Source organism: Sceloporus undulatus, chromosome 3 (genome assembly GCF_019175285.1).
Source record: "Sceloporus undulatus isolate JIND9_A2432 ecotype Alabama chromosome 3, SceUnd_v1.1, whole genome shotgun sequence".
NCBI classification, from domain to species: domain Eukaryota; kingdom Metazoa; phylum Chordata; class Lepidosauria; order Squamata; family Phrynosomatidae; genus Sceloporus; species Sceloporus undulatus.
Genome location: NC_056524.1, coordinates 32631004 through 32656343, shown reverse-complemented (window position 1 = coordinate 32656343; position 25340 = coordinate 32631004). Strand labels below are relative to the sequence as shown.

General features: G+C 40.3%; 1 protein-coding gene across 1 annotated transcript in view; it reads right to left on the bottom strand.

Moving 5' to 3' along the window:
• The window catches only part of MTUS2 (microtubule associated scaffold protein 2), a 464127-nt gene that overhangs the window by 137002 nt on the left and 301785 nt on the right, over positions 1 to 25340 (bottom strand). The window contains exon 5 of the mRNA XM_042460986.1: positions 9261 to 9422. Within this exon, the coding sequence (XP_042316920.1) occupies positions 9261 to 9422 (162 nt within the window). The remainder of the gene's footprint in view (positions 1 to 9260; positions 9423 to 25340) is intronic.

The window sequence follows — 25340 nt, the reverse complement described above, 5'->3', positions numbered from 1 at the left end:
ATGGACCAGCAGCCAGTGGAACTGTTGCAATAAGAGAGTTGTTTGCTCCCTGTAGCCAGTTCCAATTAATAGTCTGGTTGCAGGTCTTTGGGTTAACTGAAGTTTCTGAATACTTTTCAAAGGCATCTCCACATAGAGTATATTACAATAATCCAAATGGGATGTATCCAAGAAATGTATTACTGTGGCCAGATCTGACTTGTCCAGGAACAGGTGAAGTTGGCACATTAGCTTTAACTGTGCAAAAGCACTCCTGGTTACTGCTGAAACCAGGGCCTCCAGGCTAACAGCTGAATCCAGGATTACTCCCAAACTGTGAACCTGTGTTTTCAAAGGAAGGTAACCCCATCTAACACAAGATGAATCCCTATTCTCAGATCTGTCTCTCAACTGACTAGGGACACTCTGGGCTCACAGATGCATGTCCTCCATCCTCCGGTCCTGTGTCTTTCCTCCCTGCCTGCCTCTCTCTTTCCTCCCAGGCCTCCTTCTAAGGAGGCCTACTGGGGCAGAGAACCCTGGAGAAGGAGGCTGGGTAGCGGAGAAAGGTCCGGCCTGGAGGAGGAGGAGGAGGAGGATCGGAGGAGAGAGCCAGCCCCAAGCCCTGAGAGCTGCCGCCACCAGCACCCATCCACCAGCAGCACCCAGGTAGGCAGGTTGGCTGGTGGAGGGAGGGAAGGGGAGGAGGAAAGAAAGAAAGAGGGAAAGTTTTTCCTCCTTTTCTTTCCTCCTTCTCCATCCTTTCTCTCTGTGGCTGTTTTTCCTCTTTTCTCCCCTTAATGTGAACGACAAAGGGGAATAAAAGGGGAGTAAATGGCTCTGGAGAGAATTCGCTTTGAAAATAATCCAGTTTCGAACTGGATTATTTTGTAAGCACGAATGAGCCCTCTGTCTTGTTTAGATTAAGATTCAGTGTATTCACTTTCATCCAGTCCATTTCAGAGCCAGGCGTGAGTTTAGCACAGAAACATCTTCCTGGAATTAGGTGGAAAAGAGTAAAAGACTGTTATGATAATGGAATTCACCTACAGAGTTATGACTATTGAATCAATGATCACTTGGTACTTCTACACTTATGCAAATTCTGTTGATTCAGTGAATCTACTCTAGTTGCTGCAGACAGAATCCAGGTTTTATCCAATCTTTAGTTTAGGTGTATAAATAAAATATTCTCTCGGCTGGCATTCTTAGTGTAATTTATTTCACTAGCACAAAAGGATACACTCTGTTCTCTCCTTTGCTACCTCTCTTTGCTTTCTGCTCCTCTTCTTGGTCTCTAATCTGTTTCTGTTTAATCTTTGATATGCTAGCAAAGTATGCAAAATTGAGAAAGTTCCAAATCTGCATAAGAGGATGGTGTAATACAGTGAAATCTAATTAAATTTACCCATTTCATAGAGTGGAAGAAAAGCAATCAGCTCATGTCATCAAGACAATTTGCCTGGCAATTATTTTCTAATGCTGTTGTCCCATGCTAGGTGCCTCCCCTTCTTTTGTCTTTTGATGGCCAGAATAGCAGATAACCAGTTATGTTAATTAAAGATGATTTGTATCCCACTGCCTAATTTAGATGACATGCACATTTCATAAAAATTCCAGATATATCATCTACTTGAAATTCATGTTTTGTTTTGAACGAGGAGGCAGGATGAAAAATCCCCTTCCTTTAGGGAAATCCCATGTACAAAAGTTTTCAAAAGGTACTTTTTGGACTATATTCTTCTCATTAGCATAATGGAAGCTGTGCCTTACCAATGCATTCTCTATTTCAGGGGTAGGCAACCCTTTTGAGCCGGGGGCCGGGTTGCTGGCCCTCAGACAACTGGGGGGCCGAAGCCAAAAATAAATAATTAAATAATTTTTTTAAAATTAAAGAAATAAATAAAACGGGACAAATGTAGGACAAAATTTTCAAACGGAGGGCACTTTTTAAATAAAAAATGGAGGACATGCGAAAAAATTGGCTGATTTTCTAAAAAATGTTAAGATAAATGCATGTTTCTGAGGCTTCTATAGACAATTGCCCCACCATGCCCCTCGCGCAAGATGCCAAAGGCCCCGGCGGCAATCGGCGGCAGGACCAGGCTGGAGCCAGTCCCAAGGCCTCGCCGGGCCGCATCCGGCCCGCGGACCGCAGGTTGCCTACCCCTGCTCTATTTACACTTTGTTATAATAATGTGCTTTTCTCAAATACTCATACCTTTCAAATGTGGATGTGAAACCCTTTTCTTCAGATGGTTCTATTTACACCTCATTCCCACTTACTGAAAGATCCGAATCTAAACCTGGCTCTATTCCGCTATGCCAAATCAATTCCAAAAGGTCCCTCATCCACATATGAATGGGGACCTTTTGGAATGGCTGTTTTTTGGCATGGACTTTTGGCCCCATCTGCTCCCCAGCCTGGCCTTGGACCCTCCCCCGGTCTCTGCGCTCCCTCCCCCCGGTTCCCTTCTGCACTTGTCTTGGCTCCTTCCCCAGTTGGTTCTGAGGCTGAGAGAGTGTGATTTGCTCAAGGGAGGTGGGTGGCTCAGAGGAGGAGGCGGCACCTTGGAGGGCAGAGATGGTGCCTGCCACTAGCTCTCCTGGTCCCTCCCCCCATCCCTCCCCCACCTGAATCACCACCCAATGGAGAGGAGGAGGAGGAGGACGGAGACAAGGCCAGGTGAGGGGAGTGTGGACACTGGGGAATGGAGCAGGATGGAGGGAGACTTTTTTAAAAAAAAAACTAATCACAAAATCGCTAGAATGGCTTAGCTGCTATTTGTTTCTACAAGTAGTTGCTTTGTCAATCTATTGCTTCTGCGCTTAGTTTTATTTATTTTTTTAAAAAAGACCCCAAAAGGTGGTACTGGGTGTGTGTGTGACATCTCTGGGGATGGATAACACCCCCTGCTATTTGTCCCTCCCCTTTAAAAAAAATCGATTCTGATCTGATATTCCCACTGTTAGGAATCACGTCAGAATCGATTTTTGCCAAAAGAACCACCAAACCCCGGCTACCAAAATACCCCGGGCTTTTGGCGTTTGCCCCATGTTTTTTCCACTAGAATCAATCCAATGAGGATTGGGATCAATTTCCAGTGGGAACTAGAGGCACATACACTGAATCAGGATTCAAGGCTTTTCGCAGTGGGAATGACCCCCTGTATGTAAGGCTATTCACCTACTGCTAATCACTTGATACACCAGGAGTGAGAACTGTACAACCCTCTAGATATTCTTGGATTGTACCCACCAGGAATCCTGGCTGGCTAAAGCTGCGGAAACATTCAGTCCAACAACATTTGGAGGGCTGCATAATTCCACACCATATTCCTTCCATCTAATGGACTGGACAGACACAATATTTTTCAGAGTTTAGAAGAAGGTATTTTTTGAACAACAGTTCCCAAAATCTTACAGCCAGAATGCTGGGAATTATAATAAAAAAAGTAACATCTCCAAGCTTTTGGTATTTTGCCTAAGGGTGAGTTTCCGTGGCTGAGTAGGGATTCAGACCTTGTTCTCTAGAGTCATAGTCTAACACTCAAACTGCTACACCATTCTGGCTCTCCACTAAACATAACCAGTATTGATTTGTGCCTTTGATTGTACTTTGCAATTCTCCAAATCTTGGGTTTCCAAGATAGCAGCTTTCCATCCCTTGTTTTCTGTATGATAGTGGCTGGCCACCTGTCCTGCATGCAGGAAACTCTTGGCTGAGTCCCTGGTATCTCCAGTCAAAAAGATCTCATGTAGCAGCAGCCAAGTCAGAGAAGACATCTATTAGAGATCACAGATAACAATTGGAGCAGGCAAGACTGAGCCAGAAAGACAAATGATCAGTATTAGACCTATCTTCATCCCAGTCAATCCTATTTTACAGTGTAATCCTAACTCAAAGATACATTAGCTATAAAAGGGAAGGATTAGATGCAAATACCTTTCGCTGCCCAAACTCCCTGTTCTTCTGGCTGGTGTTCCAGATCCCCCTGTGTAAGGGGAATTCCATGTATGCTCGAGCCCCATTCAAAAGAATGGGGCTCATGCCTGTGGTGTGGTATAGTGCGCACGCCACAGATGCGCATGCCATTACCCCTTCCAGGGTGCACCAAACCTTCTTCTGCTGCGGCTTTCAGCGTATGCTGAGTCCCCCCAGTGTATTTGCTCTTTTTGCTGTCCATGATATCCTCAGCACTCTTTTCCAGCACCACATCTCAAATTAATTTACACATAGTGTTTTTGTTATCTGCGGTTTTTCCACATTTATGTGGGTCCTGTGCCCCTAGCCCCAGAGAATATGGAGGACCAGTATATTTTCTTTTTGTCCATTTTTTTAATTGTCCAGCTCTTCCATTCATACATGGTAATGGGGAATACCATTGCTTGTACAATTTGACTTTCGTGTTTAGTATATATCTTTGCTCTTTTGGAGCTTTTCTTGTTCTTTCATAGCTGCCCTCTCCATTCTTAGTCTTCTGATTTCTTGACTGCAGTCCCCTTGACTGCAGATCCAAGGTATAGGAACTCTTTAACTATTTTTATGTCCTCATTGTCTAGAATGAACTTGTTAAGATCCTCTGTGGTCATCATTTTTGTTTCCTTTATGTTCAACAGTAATCCTGCACTTTCTTCCTTGACCTTCCTCAGTAGATCCTATAGGTCTGCAAAGTTTTCTGCTAATAGTATGGTGTCGTCTGCATATCTTAGATTGTTGAATTTCCTTCCTCCTATTTTCATTCCTCCTCCTTCTATGTCCATGCCTGCCTTTTGTATAATATGTTCTGCATACAAACTGAAAAGATAGAGTGAAAGGATGCAACCTTGTCTGACCCCTTTGCCAATTGGGAACCATTCTGTTTCTCCGTGTTCTGTTCTAAATGTAGTCTCTTGTTCTGAATACAGATTCCTCATCAGGATTATTAGATGTGTTGGCACTCCCATGTCTTTAAGGGTGTACTATAACCTTTCATGATCTATGAAGTCAAAGGCTTTGCCATAGTCTAAGCATATACTGATTTTTCTTTTTGAATTCCTTGATGCACTCCATTATGCCTCTTCATTTCTTGAATCCTGCTTGGACCTCTCTTCATGTATGTTTGGAGTCTACGCTGCAGAATTTTGAGCATAATTTTGAGCATGATTTCAGGTAATATACAGTAATGAAAAAGTAATGTACATTGCAGTAAATAACGGAATGAATTATCTTTTCAGTCTTGTTTAGAGTAACAATCATGAGTATATTTATGTTCCTTTCCCTTGCCCTTCCTTCTTTCATGATTGCCCTCTGAAGGCCACTAAAAATAAAGGCAAAGCTAAAGTGACAAGACAGGTTTACCCAAAGGCAGATTTCCAGCAACATCACCCATTTTTAACTAATGGATTATATTATCTCTCCACAGGAATTCAAAATATTCACATTATTTCTTTCAGAAGCACTTTGTTATTTTTGATGGTGTTGCAGATTTGCCTCTTTAACCTGTGCTTAGATAACTGTCACAATTAAATATTAGATATGACATGAAAATGAGATGCATGGTCATTCAGGATTTGTTGTTTAGCACTAGAGAGATCTGGTCTGAAAGAGTAAACCCTATGATGCCTTCTGCTTTTCTCAGGTTCACCTCTTCCTTCTGTTCCTCCCAGTTTGATAAAAAATTTAATTTCAGAACCACTCATCTGTGTTTTCACAAACACAAAGTATTTTGAAAAACTATCAGGCAAAAATGTGGTGTAAATCTGGGTGGTGGGGTGAATGAATCACAAAGGGGAGCACTGAATGATGTGAAAATTGCCTTATATGTGGCCCTATGATGAAGATGGCAGCCACATATTATCTGTGGGTTGTAAATTAATTAGCCACTATTTTCTTTAATTAATTAATTAATTAACTTCATTTATGTGCTGCCTTTCTCCCAGAGTGGGACCTGCAATAGCTTCCAAAAATAGCAAATGTAAAAAGTTTACAATAATATTTTAAAAACAATTTAAAATCCCCACATTGAACACTATAAAATCATTTAAAAGCCATATAAAAGTTAAAAACACATCTAAATAAGAACATTTCCTGCTTAACCATTAAAAGTCTGCTTAAACAAACTGTCTTTGCCTGCCAGAAAAAGAAGAGCAGGCACCCTAGCCTTCCATGGAAGAGAGCTCCAGATGCAGCTTTCTCTTGTGTCCTCACCAAGAGAGACTGTGATGGTGGAGGGACCAAGAGTAAGCCTTCCTCTGAAGATCTTATAGTTCCTGCAAGTTCATATGATGAGATATGGTCTTTTAGATAGTCTGGACCTAAGCCACATAGGACTTTATAGGACATGTCCAGTACTTTGAACTGTGCACAGAAATGGGCAAATAATAGTATTTACTATATCTGCCATACCCCCAGTAAAATATGAAGCAGAGTGACAATATTAAAAAATTGACTTTTTAAAATAATTACACACAAGCTATGAATACACCATTTGTGTACACCAATACAAACGTTAACCATGCTTGAAAGCTTCAGTTTCTGTTTGATATAACTCAATTTTTATGAGAAGAAACTTTTAAGTGGGTATTATATGGGACAAGTTGATAGATAATGACTGGAATATTCAAGCCACTAGAAAGCATGTCTGGGTATGAAATGCACTGAACCCATTATCTCCAGGTGTAACTTTAAGACTTCATAACTGTCATCTCTAAAGGAATCTGACTTGGTCTAGGCTGCTGAAAAGGGAACTGAAATGAACATTATCTTCTGAAGTATCTATCAACCTAAAACACTATTTCTTCATTGCCTCTGTCCATGCGTGGCACATTAACTCATGCTTCTACATTCTGACAAGCTCTGTTCTCGTCAACACTTAGCAAATAGGCATAGTTTCATAAATACTTGCTCTTTTATTAGAAACAGTGTTGTGTGGTTTTCAAAATAGCAATAAAGGACAGTAGAGCTTCATGACATGCAGGGCTGATAGGCAGTAGCTATTAATACGTTTGTGTTCTATCAAAATATCAAATGAAAGAACTGATTTCAATTAACCTAACCATGTATTACTCTGTAAAATCAATGTATTGTGCACACTTATAAATCACATGATACACACATTTCTGCTCACATGTCCAAATACAAGATTTTTGGCAACTTGTTCCATCTTTACAAAATTAAAAGATTTCCAACCCTCACACAAGGGATATCCCTTCTAATAATTGATACATGCCAATCATATAAGGGACAAGCTTTCTGATCCCCAGATAAGGGACATCCCTTATAATAAGAGCCATCTGCCAGTTCTATAACTGACAAGCTTTCTTGCCCTCAAATAAAGGATATAATAAGGCACATCCTATATAATAAGGGATACCTGGCGACCCTGATTTGGAATAGAACTATCTTGTAGCAAGACATTTTCTTTCATTCCAACCAACACACACACATACATATAGATGATACATAATGATTGAAACTCAACCACTTCTAGCAAGTCACTCAGAGCAGAATTTGGATCCAGACAAATTTCAGACCTCCTTTCATAAGAAGGAAGACAGTCAGGGAAAGCCAACTGGAAAGCTCAGTAGAGTCATTTTTCATTACTAAGTCCTTTAAATCTAGTGGAAATAGACAACACACTTACATGGGGAGTTTAAAGGATAAATCTCCTGATGTCTTCCTACTTGACTGTCTCTACTAGAAAATATAACTCATACTTCCCTCACAGCCCCTATTAGGAGATATATATCTAGGAGTTCATCATGTGGCTTTTTGTAACATGTAGGTGAAATCAAATGATATCACCTGAACCTCTGAAACAAATTGGGGGTCATTTTTTACCAAAGATGTTGGCCATATTCTCCTTCATAATTATTCAACAACCATTAAAAAATTAGCCAGTGTGCAACACTGTATTTCTAAATGATCAAAGTTAAAACCCACATTGTTGGGGGGAAGTTGTGACTATTGCTATGCAGGCTCAGTCTAAGCTATTATTCTTTGTTCAAATGATTTTATTCATATCAGAACAATCTAAGTATATTTCATGGCATAAATTATCTGTAATTTTATTTTTGATGGAAAAAGATAGATTTTCTACATACAAAAAAGGAAAAAAATGTCCCAACACAATAGATAGCTTACAGTAGATAGCTAGCAATTCCAAATGTAAAACTATACTGCTATGCTTTTCAGCTCAAACAGATGGTACACATGATAAGAAAACCGGGTGCAGTGGATAAATATGGAAATTTGTGGTGAGACAGATCATAACGATGTGCTGCTCTTTCAGTTAATGCAGAAGAAAACAGTCAATGAACTCTATAATCCATTCTTGATAGCTACTTTAAAAGTACAGAAATGCTGGGCTAAAAAGCTGTCATTGCATCCATCTCCCATATGCCCTTTTACTAACCATCCAGAATTCTCTTTTGTGGAAAAGTAACAAACAGTTTGAGAACTAGGTTATTATAATAGACACTATTTGAGATTTCTTTCAGAGGATTCCCTGGTTAATATATATTTGTAAAATAATACATTAGGTATGATGGCTCACACCTGGCTGCACTAACATTGTGTGTGCATTTGCCAGTTCAGTTTTTCACAACTTCAGTCAATCAACAGAGGGCTGAACAAAGACAATGGCTTCCTGGCACACTAACCATATAAAAACACTTAGCCAGTTTAACTATCTCTTTTCCAGTTCTTAGTCTACCCACACCACATTCCAAAACTCCCTTCCACCATTTCATATGGGCATCTACCCACCCTGGCTTTAGCCAACATCTTTACTCCTGTTTTAGTCCCTCAATGACAGTAGTTAAAAGTGAACTTGTCACCTCATCACCATGCATTTGAGGAAGTAGACAGAGTCCGCAAAAGCTTACGCTACATCTTCTTTCTCACCATTAGTATCAAAGGTGCTGCAAGATCCCTTTGCAGACTGATATTCTAGAATAACATGGCTATGTCTCTGAATCCTACGTTCCTACATAAGGGATAGATAACATATGGTTCCCTGCACATTTTTATGAATTGCTTTTGTTATGCCACCTCTTTTAAGGGAATGTTTTAGGAAGACTGAGCGTATTAAACACCAAAACCTAAGTAATACATTTGTAAAATTAGAATGGATTTGGTCATGAACCATGCAAAACAGATTTCAAAGTCCTATCAGTAAAGGAAAAATTAGTGTTTGAAAATCAGGAGTATGCTGTAACCCATATCCTAGGAGCATGCAAGTGTACTATATACGTACACACAGTATATCAACTCTGACACTCATGCTATTAAAACTCACCAGCAGGTGCAGTGGCAGTCTTCGGTGCTGGAAGTAAACTCCTACGGGCAGCTGGTATGTTATTTGATGCCTGCGGTGGAGTCCTACTGGCCCCCTTGGGTACTTCCTTAGAAGTCTCCACTGCCTTAGGAGTGATTTGCTCTTCATTTCCAAAGTTTGAACCTGCAGGGGGACCAAAACCCGACTAATTAGAACTTCATGAAAAATAGATGCAAATTTCTAAATGTGTATTTGTAATTATAATCCATACAGAAGGAACTTTGTTTCACTTAAATACTTGGATAACTATGGAGTTACTTTTTAAGTGCTTCAAAGGCACCAACTTGGATTTAATGAAAGGCTTAACATTTTCTTCTTTCATTCTACTTGCTCTTCTGAGGACTAACAGAGAGGTAGACAACTTCAATGGCAACTTTCGAAAAGGAAAGGGCAATTTATATCAGGAAAATTGTGTGAGAGGGTTAAGCACCCCCCTTTTTCCTCATAGCACTGCTGCAATGATCAGAAACCAATTTTACCTAAGGCTGCTTTAAAGTAAAACTAATCAACCAAGTCAGTTAATCATACCAGGGAATTTTCATACCATGGGCTGCTTTGGCCTTTAACTGTCAAGCAACAAGGAGATCATGCCTTCGTACTATCTTGTAAAGTAAAGGAGGATCTATCTGCATTCAAAGGGCATTAGGTAAACTCAGCTTGGCATAGTCACTTCATAAGGAAGTAATATCTATCATGATTTGAAAATTTCCCTGTGGCAGGTAGGAAGAAGACTGCTGGGGGATCCTCAACACACAGCTGAATAGTCCATGGTTTCAAGATCCAGAAAAGAAGGCCTTTCTCTCAGATTAAAAGAAACAAGGCTGGATCCACACTGCAGTTGTAGTTTTGTGAGGCATTTAGCCTTCTCTCTGTGGGAGCTCTGGTGCCACAACAAACTACAATTCTCAGAATTCCATAGCATTGAGCCATGGCAGTTAAAGTGGTGTCAACCTGATTATTTCTACAATGTGGATGTAGCCTATGTTGAAGGGAAACTCTGTTCCTTGGGCCTAATTCCTAATCCAGCTCACAAACAGGTAAATCTACAAATCAGAACTTTGTTTCGCAGAAGTTCATGATAAACAGTGTGTATCTGTGGCAATGAGAAGAAGTATATTCTTTTCTCTATTTATGACTTCAAACAGTTATACTATATTATCTGGAAACAAGTGCAAATGACAATGGCCTGTTACAGACTGCCAAAATAAAGCTGCTTCGGGTCTCTTTGGAGGTATGCTATTTAAATGATGCATGCATCCTAAGAATCCGGAAGCTGCACCAAAAGCTGCACTCCAGTGCTTAGGAATGGAGTGTGGCTTTGGTGCGAACTCCGGACTCTTAGGACCCATGCATCATTTAAATAGCATACCTCCAAAGAGACCCGAAGCAGCTTTATTGGCAGTCTGTAACGGCCAATGGCGCATATACACTGCAGAATTAATCAGTTTGACACCTCTTAAGGCCATGGCTCAATTCTATGGAGTTCTGGATTTGTATTGTAGATATTTAGCCTTCTCTGTCAGAGAACTCTGGTGCTACAACAAACTACAACAAATTTCACCCCTAAGGTTCCTGGACAAGCCCCAATCATCAATCTTTTCTTATGAATTTTCCCGGTATTGCAGAATAATAATTTTAAAGAAGAAATATCTCTTCAGACTGCAATCCATTTTACTCATTTCATATTTAATCACACAATGTTCACGTTGTTAATTGCATTTCTTTGATACTGCTGCACCCCTTGCATATTTCTCATCACAGAAAAAATCTTGCAATTTTTCTGGTATATACTGTAAATGGAAATAAGTCTGTTAAGCCTTGGAGTAAATTGGATACTTAAGAGGATTGAAAGCACAGTGTTTAGGGGCTTGCCTATTTGCAAATAGACTGAGGAAGATAAGAAAAGGCATGAACAAATAGAATTTCAAGGGAGAGTAATAACATATTTTAATCACATTAAAAAGAAAGGAATAAAATGCAGTGTGGTGTAGTGGTCTGAGTATTGGATTGATACTGGGAGACCAATATTTGAATCCCTGGCTCAGCGATGGAAACCCATTTTAGGCAAGCCACACTCTCTCAGCCTCAGAGGAAGGCAATGGCAAATCCTCCTGAGCAAATCTTGTCAAGAAAACCCATCATAGGTTGTCTTAGGTTTGTTATAGTAGGAAACAACCTCAAAGCCACATAATAACAACAACACACACTATCATAATGTTGCTCTTCTCTTTAAAGGAAGACTGCTTGCATTCTGTCCTAATGAAAGCAGTACATATGAAGTCTACATGGACTCCTACAAGCTATTTGACCTTTAATTCAAATATAAGCAGCATAAAATTCAAAAAAAAAAACAACTGCTTCTGTTCAAAGGAGAACAGGAAAAATTGCAGGCACACGAACAGCTGGAAACTGAAATTAAGATAAAAAAAGAGATTCATTTATTGATCATCATGATTAGCAGTAATCAAGCCTTTTCTCTGAGATTTCTCTCTTCACTTATTTCTGAATTTCTCTGGAAGACCTTCAGAAAGATATTTTACTGCTGGAGGTGGAATAGTAAATTGATCTGTCCCATTCTTGTCATGATACAGAAACGAAAGCCCAAGAATGGGTCAACTTATTTTGGCACCTGAGGCAGAAAAGCTCACAAATGACTGCTCTCTCCTCAAAATTAAAAACTAGTATCAGTTTACTGTCCCACCTTCTGTCATACCCAAAATTGGCTGTCTCGCTTTCCCAATGGTAGGACATGCCTGTTACACAGCTTGCACTCTATGATCACCGGGTTACACAGGACTTTTCCTATTTTATAATAAATAGTTTAAGGATTTTCTTCCCTAGAACTATCTCTCTAACCCTTGGTCACTTCTCTGCCTTCAACTCCGTCCTATTAAGTGTTTAATATTCTTAGTAGCAGCTTTTAATGTTGTTATTTAATAATTACTTCAAGCCACTCCTTTGTAAGCAAGAAGAAATAACTTTTTGTAACATATTTTGTATCAAGGTTGGTTGCTAACAATATGTGGCATTACTTCACTTGTTACAAATTGTCTTTGTTCCAGTTCACTCACTGACTTGGTTTCATCTGAAACTATGTTTTATTTGTTTAAGTACAAGTTTCACTAAAGCCCTTACATTAGGAGTATAAATCCTATGAAAGTCTAACTCTATTCACAAGTCACAATCTCCCAGAACAAGGTGGTTATGAGCACCCCCCCCCCCCCCCCGAACTGCCTCTTCACTTCTCAAAAAACATAATACTCTCAACTAGTTTCACTGGACTTCCTTTGTCCTTTTAAATATTTCTTCCTTACATGGGAGTCTGAATACCATTAAGGCCTATCTCTCCCCTTCTAACTGCATTTATGGCACTCCATGACATACTCCTCCTCCTTTTTATAGCCGCTCATCAGGCAGGCCCCCACCTTTTTGCCAGCCTGTCTCTGAACACTGATGTTCTGTTTTCATCCTAAGTCTCAAAATAATTTCATATTGCATGCATTGTATGTAGGGTTCCTCTATTTTTGGGCCTGCTCCCTCTTCTGTGGTCCTCAAGATGATGCGGAGAGTCACAGGGCAAGAGCACTTTCTTGCAAAGTATGTGTATATATGTTTTCCTTATTTGTTAAACCTATGGGTGAAATAGGCCATCCCAAAGGGATAGTTTTAAGCCACCCCTTCTGAAAGCATATTGGGGCTGCAGCAACTACACATCGCTGATCCAATCTGCCTTTGTGCCAGCCAAAAAAGAAGCGGCAAAGAGCCATTCCTTCTTGTGCCAGCAAAAAGCTGGCTTTACCTTCTTGGCATGTCTGGAAGCCAGCTTTAAGGTGCTCTGGTGGCAAGCAGCATATAAATGCCATGTTGCCAGAGTGCCCGGAAGGCAGCCTATATCCAGGCAGCCAAGCAGCTTAAAGTCAGCTTTTGGGTGTTTTGGGGGCATGCGTTGTCAGGAGCCTTGGGGGCGCAGTGGTTAAATGCCTTTACTGCAGCCACTCGCTCACAAATCACAAGGTTCAATACCAGCCAGGGGCTCAGGGTTGACTTAGCCTGGCATCGTTCCGAGGTCACTAAAATGAGTATCCAGCTTGTTGGGGACAATTAGCTTATAAATTGTAAACCGCTTAGGGAGTGCTTTAATGCACTGATAGAAATGTACTTGCTATTTAGCCACTATTTAACCACTTGCTATTGCTATTGTTACGCCATGTTCCCAAGCTGGCTGGAAGCCAGATTTTTATGCTGGTCTGTTCTGGCCCTAGTGTTTTTATTTGAATGTTACAGTTTACACAACTGTGCCGTGTTTACTGCTACTGATATGGGCTGCCCCTTGTCACACTATACTAGTAACATCACAGTGAGTCATTCCTAAGTTTCATATTCAGTCTGAAATGTTAGTTGGCTGGGACACTTTGACTACTGATTCAGGATCCACTTAGAAGTGTGAAAAGGTTGTCAGACAGGATTATATACAGTTCCCTAACAGAGCTGTTAACAGAGAACTGAAACAAAGTTTCTCTTGATCTCAGAGAGAGGAAAAAATCTGTTGCTGGTCTGTTATAAGGAGACAGTGAATAATTTGACTAATTGTTTATTTCATTAACTTCTCCCAGCATGGGAACAAAGATGGCTCACAACAAGTTAAAACAAAATACAATTAATAAATTAGTAATGTAAAAGTTTAAATAAATAAATATATTAAAATGCAAGCTTAAAACAGTTTAAAACACATTCAAAACATGAAAAACACCCCATTAAAAGACCCTTCTGCCATATGCCACCCAAAGGCCTGTCTAATAATAAAAAAAGACTTTACCTGTCTGTATAAAGAGAAAAAAAACAACAGATGACTTTGTATTCACTGTGTCTGAACACAGTAATATACAGGCATAGACACTGGAATACAGATGAACAGAGAACGAGTTTTATTTTCTGTGCTGTTTTGAACTATTCATTAGGTTTATATTGTGCCTCTGTCCCAAAACGGGGGCTCAAGATGGCTCACAAGATTGAAAGACAAGTGCATTAAACATGCAAGGATTTGTAATATTGATAATAAAACACAAATGGATTAAAAGCAATTGGAGAAGCACATTAATAGAGTGCTCCTCTCATCATTAAAAGCTGCCTCCTTAGCAGCCAGACCAACATAGCACACCCAGCGCTTGACATTGTGTGATTTGGGAAGCTAAATAGAGTCTGGCCTTGTTAGTACTTGAATGAGACCAGCAGGGAATACTAGGGATCCCTAGGCAGGTATAAGAAATAATCTCACTTGAAACCCTGGAGAGACACTGTTGTGTCAGATTTGACAGTATTGCATGGTTCTTTAGTTGCCAGTCTTAGCTGAGAGACAATTCCAGCAATATTCTACATTGGACACTTTGTTATGCCTGTGTAAACATGTCTCCTGGGCCACCCCCATCCCAGCTCACCTTAAGAGCTGCAAGCTGGATCAGGTGAAAGAGGACTGTTCAGCTTCTGACTGGGGCACAAGCAGGATTATTTTTTCAGTCTCTCAGCAAAGCTGTGACAAGGACTTGTGACAGGGGTCTTGCTTCTGATTATTGCATCCTCATTTACTGGCAAGAGAGGGAGGAAATGTCATTCTTCTTGTCCTTCAATCAGAAACTGAACAGACCTGCTTTGTCCAATCTGGCTGCTGGCTCTTAAAGTGGGCTGCGGTGACATATATGTAGTTTGACAGTGAGACTATATAGTTTTGCCAAATATAGCAGTTACAGGTCCATAACTCTAGATTACAAATCCTAACTGCAGTACTGAGTGTCAGACAGTATCTTTAACATAGCTTGGAGACTTGAGTTCAAAACTATGTTTCTCCTTTAAGTACCGTGTCAGAAGTGAAGCAAGTCAGTGGCCATTGTTGCATGACACAGTACCTTCTATTATACAGAGAACATGCTTAGCATAGTTTGGAGACATGAGTTCACAACCATATTTTCATAAATTTCAAGGGTGTGACTCAATACAAGGCAGCTTGCTATGTTTGTTCCTGCGAATTGCCAAACAAAAAGGTTTTTGCCTGCTAGTGGAAGGACAATCTGGAGGAAACCAGCTTAGTTTCCCTTAGAAGAGAGTTCCAGAGCTTAGAAGGCCCTGATGATATGCATGCTGCCAATGTGACACAAATAATGTGGCAAAATGTTATGAAATACTATTTTGTCTTAAAATAAACTACCCATCTAAATGCTGTTTATTATTTGTGGAGCTGAGATTATGAAACTCATTTAGGATCTTGTATATGAAGTTCTTTCTTTTGCTCACACCTTCTCTCTAACCAATTGAGCTCAAACATTTGAATTACAGAAGAAGTTGCCTTAAAAAAGGAAATATCTTATTATTACTATTTGCCAAGTAGAACACATGAAATGTCTTTTTTTTTATTGAACCCCACTATGCTTATCTGTTATTCTCTTATTTTAAATTTATTACACAGAGAATGTTTCAATTTACAAATCAGACTGGATTCCAGCAGGGAAATCATTCTTCTGTTTGAAGTGTGAGGTGTCAAGGGAAGTTGCATAATCTCCTTTGAGAAAGCTCTTTCCTTACCAAAAGAGGAGGGGAAAAGGTCTTTTCAAGCTAGGTACTATAAAATTCAGCTTGGAATAAATACTCATAACTTTTGAAATGCAGCAAATATTGTGGAGCTATTAATACATTATTATAAAAAGGAAAGGCCAACTGAAATATGCCCAACATATATACAGTACATAGCAGAAACATCCAGGGACATGCCCATTGTATGTAAAATTATGTCAGAGTCAATGCATGCATTTACAGATCTATGTACAGATAATGTAAAAAAGCCATAGCAACTGCTTGTTTAAAAAGTTATTTCATTTTCTAAAAACTTCAATTTTATTGATAGTTAACAATAGTACAATCTCAGTATTACAACAATTCACCCCATCATTACAAACAACCCTCACCCTTCCCATCCTTCCACTAATTCATAATACATAATAGAAATATCACTCTGTCAAACTTGCTGCAGCTGCAATTTTCATCATATACACTTACATATTATTATAATCTTATTCATCTAATTATTAATCCAACATTTAATTTAGTCAGTGGTTTACATTCCCCATTACTTTGACACATAAAAGCAGCAAAAGACTTCCACAGGATAACAGAAAGGTCTTCGTTTATATCTCTTTTACTAGTCTTAATTTATAAGTTAACTTCTCTAATAGGGCCATTGTCTATATCCTGTTAGCCAATTCTTAGTTGATAAATTCTCTAATTTTTTCCATGTTTTGGCAACTACTTTCCAAAACAATAAGGAAAAAATGTTAATATTGTTCAGTCTCGTTGAAGAGAAAAATCACCCATGTTATGATGAGCAAATCATTGTGCAAAGCCAGTGGCAGGTAATGGCTCCCACGATCAGGTTGTTGGTGGTACCAAGATGGCTTTTACTCTGAACTTTAAAGGAAGTATTTTGAGAATAAGGTTCACCTCCTTTAGTAGCCCTTTGAACTGTGGAAAATGTCACAGAGTAAATTCATCGACCCACCGACATGGTAGTCACCAGGCTCCACTGAGGAAGACTCTATAGTTTAACTACTCCCTCTGAAAACTGGAATGATCAGGCTAGAGAAGGTTCCTATTCCCCCAGTTACTGTGTTGTGTTTAGACAACTGGTGTTGCTGCTGCTGCTGTTAACTGTTGTCAAGTCAACTTTGACTTTCAATAATCTTATTAATGAGAGACCTGAAAGTCATACTATCCACTACCCAAATAATTTATTAGGGTTATCATACACCCCTCTTTTTCCAAACATGTCCTCTTTTTCAGATTTAAAATTTCTAAAAATGTCTGATGAGAAAATGTCAGAGTAATCGTAAAATATTTTTGTTGCTATGTGCCTTCCAGTCAACTATTACTTATGGCAAATTTCTATTACTGGGTTTTCTTGGTAGCAAGAAGGTTTGCCATTACCTAGAGTGAGGTGTTACTTGTTACCTGGTTGTGTGAGATTCCCTCTCCAACACAACTGATAAATGACCTAGAGCTCTCTCTAGTTTTCAGTCTGGCAATCCTTGTCTAAGGCTGAGAGAATGTCTTGCCAGGACTGAGCATGGGTTTTGAGGGTTGAACATAGGTTTGAACCCTGGTCTTCCAGAGTTCTGATTTAATGTGTGTGTGTGTGTGTGTGTGTGTGAGAGAGAGAGAGAGAGAGAGAGAGAGAGAGAGAGAGAGAGATACTAAAACATGTTAAACATTCTGGCAAGTTAAAAGAAAAGAGCTTAAAACCCATTAAATGGCAATTGAAAACAATGCACCTGTGCATATTTCTGTTAAAATAACTGGCCCCAATGTCTTTCTCCAAGGAGGCAAGTGGAAGCATTGTTTCCTCCAAACTATCTTGGGTTGGCTCTTCCTTTGATGAAGTACAACAGTTATTTTAGTGGGCAGTAACAGGAGAATTTGAGGTGGAGTAGAGAGTAAGCAGGGCCAGGAGGTTGGATGATATGGCTATTTGCTCTATGCTCCCCTAAGGTAGCCTGCCACTTTCTGGTGCACTGGAGAACACTGTCATGTTCCAAGCATTGAGGTAAAATCTGACTGACAATCTATTTAGCTTCTTTTATATAGACAGGAAGAGGCATGGCTACTGGCCAGTCATATTGGCTAGAGAAATTCTTAGAATTGTAGTCCATTAAGGCAACTTTTCTAAGATCTGGAAATGTGTTTGTCTACCCCTGGCAGCAGTGGCTTCCATGTCAGTTGGTCAGTGAATCCACTCTAGGTTTCAGCTTGAACATTACAGGAGTTGTCCAAAGTGTGGAACGCTGTCTCCCAAACACCTAGCACCTTGGTCAGCACTTTCAAAGTCTGGATGAAATCCTAAAATGTATTCACTGCCTGACAAACATGAAAGCCATCAATCATCACAACATTAAGAAAATAATTATGTTTATTCCTAAAGTCATTCCAAGGAATATCACAATAAGGTTTACAAGAGATGGTGGTTGGCACAGACAGGGGAAGGCAGGACTGGGTTCTTACAAGAATGCTGAAAGAAATTTCTTACAACTTAACACACAGAGAGACAATTTATGCTATTATTGTAACAGAAAATATTGTATATAAAACTGCTGTTTACATTTTCCTGTGGAAAGGAAATGAACAGATGGCTCAAGCACAGTATTCTGCGATTGTGATTGTGTATGTGTGCTCATGTGTGTGTGAGTTTTGCAAGCCTTACTTTTGGCAATCTATGGCCCTTTCCAGAAGGGCCTTTTAGTACATACTGTGTACATACTAGGGTTGTTTGGGGGCGTCTCTTTAAGACGCCCCCAACCCTAGTACGTACACAGTATGTACAAAATGGCGGCTCCCATTCTACATGGGCACCGCCATTAGGACGTCATGACCATGCTGCCTCCAAATGGGTTGGCGCAGACATGATGTCCTGGCGCAGCGGAAGGGCACCTGTGGCGCCCTTTCTGCAGAGCCGGAAGGAGCTCCAAAACGGGGCTCCTTCCTGGATTTGTGGTGCTGGCACAGCCTGTACACAGCTGCATCAGCAACATAAAAGAGAAAGGGGCCGAGCGGCCCCCTTCTCCTTTCCCCGCCACTGTTGGGGTGTCCTTGGGCCTTTTGCCGCTTCCTACAGCCTGGAAAAGCAACGGATCGGGGCCTCAGGGCTGCCGCTGTGGCAGCTGAGGCCCCAATCCATTGGAGAAAGGGGCGGGTACAGGCTGCCCCAAAGGACCTGCTGGTAGAAAACCCATTAAAAAGAATATACATGTGTTGAATAGCATCTATGCTTGATTCCTCTTTCCCCTCCCAGTTTTCTCTTAGCTTATCAAAACATGGTTTATGAGCCCAACATACCAAATAGGTGCATCAAAGTACCAGTGCAACCCTTACCAAAGGTCAACAGCTAAGCACACCTGCTCACCTTTCTAACAGAAGTGCCTCTCAATCCAAATGTGGTCTATGGGGACAAGTGAAGGGATGCATCATGAATTGTAACTGGAAGGAAGCTCTCCTTCAAAATTAATTTAGGAGTTAGTGAATAGACACAGGGGCAGAAATTATAGTTATATTGCAACTGTCAATATTAAACTGCTCCTTGCTTCTTTTATGGTAGCAAACCACATGTTTTGCTCTTTTTAATATCAAGAAAACCAGTAACCTTATCTAACCCTCCATATATCTCAGATCATGGCACCCATCAGTCTCAAACAGTATGCAGATAGCTGAGGAATGTGGAAACTGTAATCAACTCATATGCAGGTGGACGAAATCTGATCTAGAGCAATATTGCTCTGGTACAAGACAAATTCTGGCCTCACATTTTCAGACTCAACTTTCCTAGTATAATCAGTGCATGCAGTGGATGGGGGAAGGGGGAGAAGAATTCTGTTTTCTACAGTCTTTTACACAAAGAGTCCTTGCAGTTATACTTGGCATAGAAAAATATTTCACTGGACTCAACAGTCTCCATTAATATAGCATTTCCACACATCCTAGTGATTGTGAGAAAATGCATACTTTATCTTCAGCATTTACACATTTGCAAGGCTTATAAAAGCACAGTTGTGCAAACCTAGGCTGTATCTGCATTGTAAAAGTAACATAGTCTGACACCACTTTAAATGCTGTTGCTCAATCTTATGGAATCCTGGGATTTGTAGGGTGTTTTTTTTTTTTTGCCTTTTCTGCCAAAGACTGCTGGTGCCTCATAAACTACAAATCCCAGAATTCTGTAGGATGGAGCCATGGCAGTTAAAGTGGTGTCAAAATACATTATTTCTACAGTGTAGATACACCCCTGGTAAACAGCATTAATGAATACACAAAATAGAGGGAAAACCTTTAAAAAAAAGCCTTGGGTGAATTTCAGTGCAGAAAGGAATAGAAAAAGAAGAAGACTAAAGCACAGGGGGATTGATTCACTTGAGGAAACCATAGCTTGAATTTGCAAGACTTGAGCAGGACTGTTTATAACAGGTTGTCCTGAGGTCCCTCATTCATAGGGATCACCATAAATCTAAGCCAACTGGATAGGAATTAACAATAAGAGCAATAAAAAAGGGAACGCTCTCAATCAAATATGAGAGAAAGATAGGAAGAAAATGGAGAAATGGCATTCATCTTTGGACAATCAGACTTTAAATGTCTTAAACAGAGTCTTTGTAAACAGCACTCCTGGCACTCCAGAGTATGAGTTTATAACACAGTAATCCAGAAGTCTTGCCATGCCATTATCACTACTGGAGGTGTAATAGTGAGAGGGAGGGACAGAGAAGGGGTTTTAGAAGAGCAGTAAGATATGGTCAGTGTACCTTTTTTATGGGACCCAGGCTCAGGATTCTGACAAAGGAGAAGGAGATAAAGCAGAATGATCATTTTGTGCTGAAGGCATCTAATACAAATGACTGATTTCTCCAAGTCAGAGTTCACATGCTGTCATTATTGCAAACGGATGTACATTTGCAAGCAAACACCTGCACAGCATCCTGGAGTCCTGATGAGAATACAAATGAGGGATCTGGCAGATTCTGAAAAAGAATTTAGCCTCTTCAAGATAATCCCCGTATTTTGCAAAATTCCTTCGTTCCACTGCATGAGGACCATGGAAGTTTCAAATGTGAAACATAGACTGAAACTGCTGTTGTACTATGGGAGAAATGTGCAAAACATTTTATCAGGATCAAACAAAAATGTAATTATTATCCTATGGGCAAGTTGATGAAATCATGACTACTTAATAATATCTTAATAGTAAGATGGTAACATTAAACTTAAAGGATTCAGTTGAAACTGGGGTAGAATATATTTATTCACAGTTTCTATTTCCACCTTGTTTATTTCTCCAGATGTTCTCAAGGGAATGTACTATTCTGAAAACATAAAATTCAAGATCTCAATTTCATGGAGATAAATCTCTCTTTTAAAAACAAAAAACAGCACATTTCTATACAAAGAAAATGCACATGTGGCCAAAATAAATAAATAAATGTGAAAGTTGAACTGCAGAGATTCTTCATTCTGCACTTTACTTTGGTGTATACTGTATATTCATTTATTTTATTATGGCACAATATTCTGCATGGTCCAAATCCAGTTATTAGTGACTAGAGTAAAATAACTGAATCAATGCAAAGTTGTAAATTAACACTTAGGCTGCATCTGTACTGCAAAAATAATCCAGTTTGATACCAGTTTAACTTGCATGGCTCAATCCTATGAAATTCTGGTAATTTGGCACCAGAGCTCTTTGACAGAGAAGGCTAAATATCTCACAAAACTACAAATTCCAGAATTCCACAGCATGGGGACATAGCAGTTAAAGTGGCGTCAATATGGTTTTTTTCCCTGCAGTATGGATGCAGTCCTATAGAAATTGGATTGTAAATTGGATTATAAATAGGATTAAGACTGTCTCGATTTGACAGTGACAGTCTGATTAATTCTTTTTCAGTGCTTTTAAAATGTACCAGTTTCTCTTTCCTCTACTCACTTGCCCTTTGTTCCCAGAATGTTACTGGAGTCTTTTACTCCAAGTCTCAAATTAAGTCTCAGGTCTCTCCCATCAAGTCTCAAAGTTCTGGTAAGACACTGCCAAATCAAGTTTTGAGTCTCAAGTCCAGGACCCAACTGTAACTAACATTTAAAAAAGGAGATGGGGTGGGATGGGTTTCTCAGAGGGGAACAGCAAACACATTAAGCATTGGGTTTGTGTCATGGGCTCAGGTCTGCTTGGTAGTCTGTCCCTACAGCACTTTGGAGGAGACTGCAAAAGCTTTTGAAAAGCTTTAGAAGGATCCTTCTGCCTCAGCCTTGTTGCATTTGCATTTGCCCTCCAAAAAACAAGGTCTGGAGGTAGGGTTTACCTTAGTTGAAGTGTCCTGCACATTGCCCTAGCTAGTTGTCCACCTTTGATAGTGAACACTGAAAATACATCTTTAAAACGAGTCTATACTGTGAAGTTGAAAGCTTTCATGGTCAGTATCCATAGTTTTCTGTGGGTTTTCCAGTCTATATGGCCGCATTCTGGAAGAATTTATTCCTGATGTTTCACCTGCATCAGAAGATGCCAACCACAGATACAGGCAAAACATCAGAAATAAACTCTTCCAGAATATGGCCACATAGCCCAGAAAACGCACAGAAAACTATGAGCCTATACTGCTTGATGCAAAGAGATTTTCATGGTTTGCTGTTAAAATTTCCTCAGTGAAGAGTGCCAACACATTTACTGGTAGGCTGTATGTCTGTGTGTGTCTGAAAAGGACTGCAAAATTGGCCTTGGGCTCTGCATAAAGTTCAGGGGCTGTATATCCTTACCAATGTATCACATTCATCTAAGACCACTGCAACAGTCTCTTTGTATCTGGTGGAAAGAGGCTTTCTCCATTCTCATAAAGGCTCCTACATTATAGTTAGGAAGGCCCTCCTAAAGGGCAGAATCTATGTTTATGATGCCACTACAAAGAATGCCTTGCTTTATTTATTCATAAGGACAAGGAATATGAATTACAAAACAAGGCCAATCAAGAGGGGTATGCCATTGGATTCTGGGAGCTATCCCAGTCCTGCAGTGTAACTGTGGATGTGCGCCTTCTAGTAGTTTCTGACTTATAGCTACCCTAAGGCAACCCTATAATGGGGTTTTCTTCAGAGCTGCAAGTTTCTTCAGAGGGTGTTTGGCATGGCTGAAAAAGTGTGACTTGACCAAGGTTATCCAATGAGTTTCCATGCCCAAACAGGGATTCCAACCCTGGTCTCTAGACATGTAGTCCAATGCTCAGACCACTACACCCTAGTCTTATTTATTGTTGTTATTTCCCTTTTGTTCATCTCGTTACTCTTGGATGAGCTAACCAAGCATTTCTCAGCACCTTGAAGCCTAAACATGGCTGGAGTGACATCTGTTTCCAGAATGTTACTGTCATATAGGCTGTCACATGGTTACAGCAGAAATAATTCCCCTAAATAAGAGAAAATTCCACTCCTTTTCTGCATCATAATGTGACTCTCTATAAATAGCTCTAGATTTTCTGTTATTGTGTCAGTAGCAGTTTAGTAGATACTTCAGTGAATGCTTTTGGAGGGGGGGAGGTCAAGGTCCTCTTAGAGCTCCATTTCCTCAGTCCCCAAAAGCTGGCAAAAGTTAATTTTTGGAGTAGAATTCTGAGAATTGGTCATGCTGGCTGGGAGATTATGGGATCTGTAGCCCAAAAACAACTTTTAAAAACCCTTTGCCAGGCATTTATTATTGTATATTGGATGAAGAAACAAATCACATGACAAATCTTCCTGTCTCAGCTTTTCTGGCTCTACAGATCTTGGCTCATAACTGGCTCCTCAAGAGATTGTGAATGCTCCCCTCCCCCAGTACTTGCTGGAACCAGAGCAAAAGCTTCACCCTAGGTTGTTGCAACCTGCTCAGCTATATTGGAACTAGCAGGTGTGTTGAAATGTCACCTTTAATTCCCTAAATAAGAACTGTTGACATCCTCTAAGAAATCCACTTTCATCTTAAAAATCAAGCATACAATTAGCATGCAGGGACAATCAAAATATGGAAACTGCTTTTTGGCTGCCATTTTGATATTCCTGGGTGGGACCCAAATTCCCGCACATCTTGATTTTCTATCATGCTATATATCAGCAGCCATCTGTTGGCATGGCAGGATGCCTGCTCCTAAGCTTCCATTCTAGCTTGAATAGGACAGATGCACCCATCAAAAGATAAGGAGTGACACCTCTTCCTCAAGAAGCTCCTCCTGTTGGCAAGATGCACCCAATTAGAGCTATAAGCTTATGGCAAAGAAAGGCATCTGTTGAAATTGTGTGTCCCCAACAGCCACCCTTTCCTGCTGTTGCCATGAAAGAATCATATTTTTCCTGAAGGCAAAGCTCCATCTTAGGGGATGCTGCATTTTCACAATTTCCAGTCTCTACAGTACAGGGAGAAAGTTTCATCCCAGGTTTGTCACCTGCTTTCCCACAGAGCTGGCAAAAGCCACTGCAAGACCAGCATGGGCTAGCGGTCTGCACAGATAACTTGGAATGACAGGGACAAGTTGTATTTGCTTTTCCCAGATATATCCCATGCCATTATTGTTAGCTATAGCAGGATGGGATTCTTTGGGGTTCAGTGGTGTACTGGAACCAATGCTCATAGGGCTGGAAAACCAAAACTTTCTGAATAGTAGGGAAGATGAAACAAGGTTGATAACAGATGAAGATGAACAGGTGAAGATGAAAACTTCTATAGGTGATCTGTTAATATGGATGAATCAATCCTAAACATTAGGAATAACTTTGCTATAAGATCTGTGTGATAGTGGAATGCAGTGGAGGTGAGCTCTCCAACTTTGGAGGTCCTTAAATAGAGGATGGGAGGACATATTTCAGGAATGTTTTAATTCTGTATTCCTGCATGCCAGGGGGTGAACCAGAGGGTCATTATGGCCACTTTCAACTGTCTTAATTTTAGATTCTCCTTGAAGATATAACAATGGATTGCCTGCAACCACAGGTGACAAAAGAAGCAACTACTCCTGAAATAACAGTATTGGGTATTTGGGCATAATGGATCATTAACCAGCTTCCTTCTCTTGAAACAATTAAAGGTCATGTTCCTGCTTAATTCAAAGTTCCTTACAAATATCTTTGAATATCTAGTGCAGTGATGGTGAAACTTTTCAGGGTCATGTGCCTGAACTAAAACATCTTCCAACACCAGGAAGGAAATGGTGTTGGGGGCGGAACTTCCACCTTCCTGGGGCAGGACTTCTGGGATGGGACCTCTCCCCTGCCCTTTCCCCAGCCCCAGGAACGTCTGGAAAGGAGAGCAACAGGTATGCATCAGTTCCTCCTCTTCTCCCTGCCCTCTGGCCAACCCACAACTGTCCCTGAGAGCTGAAAGCCGGGAAAGGTCCCTGTGGAAGAGGAGGAGGAATAGGCATGCTGGAGGCAGCTGGGAGTTGGGAAAGGTCCCTGTGGAGAAGCAATGGGCACACCCTTTTCTCAGCCCCCAGCTGTCTC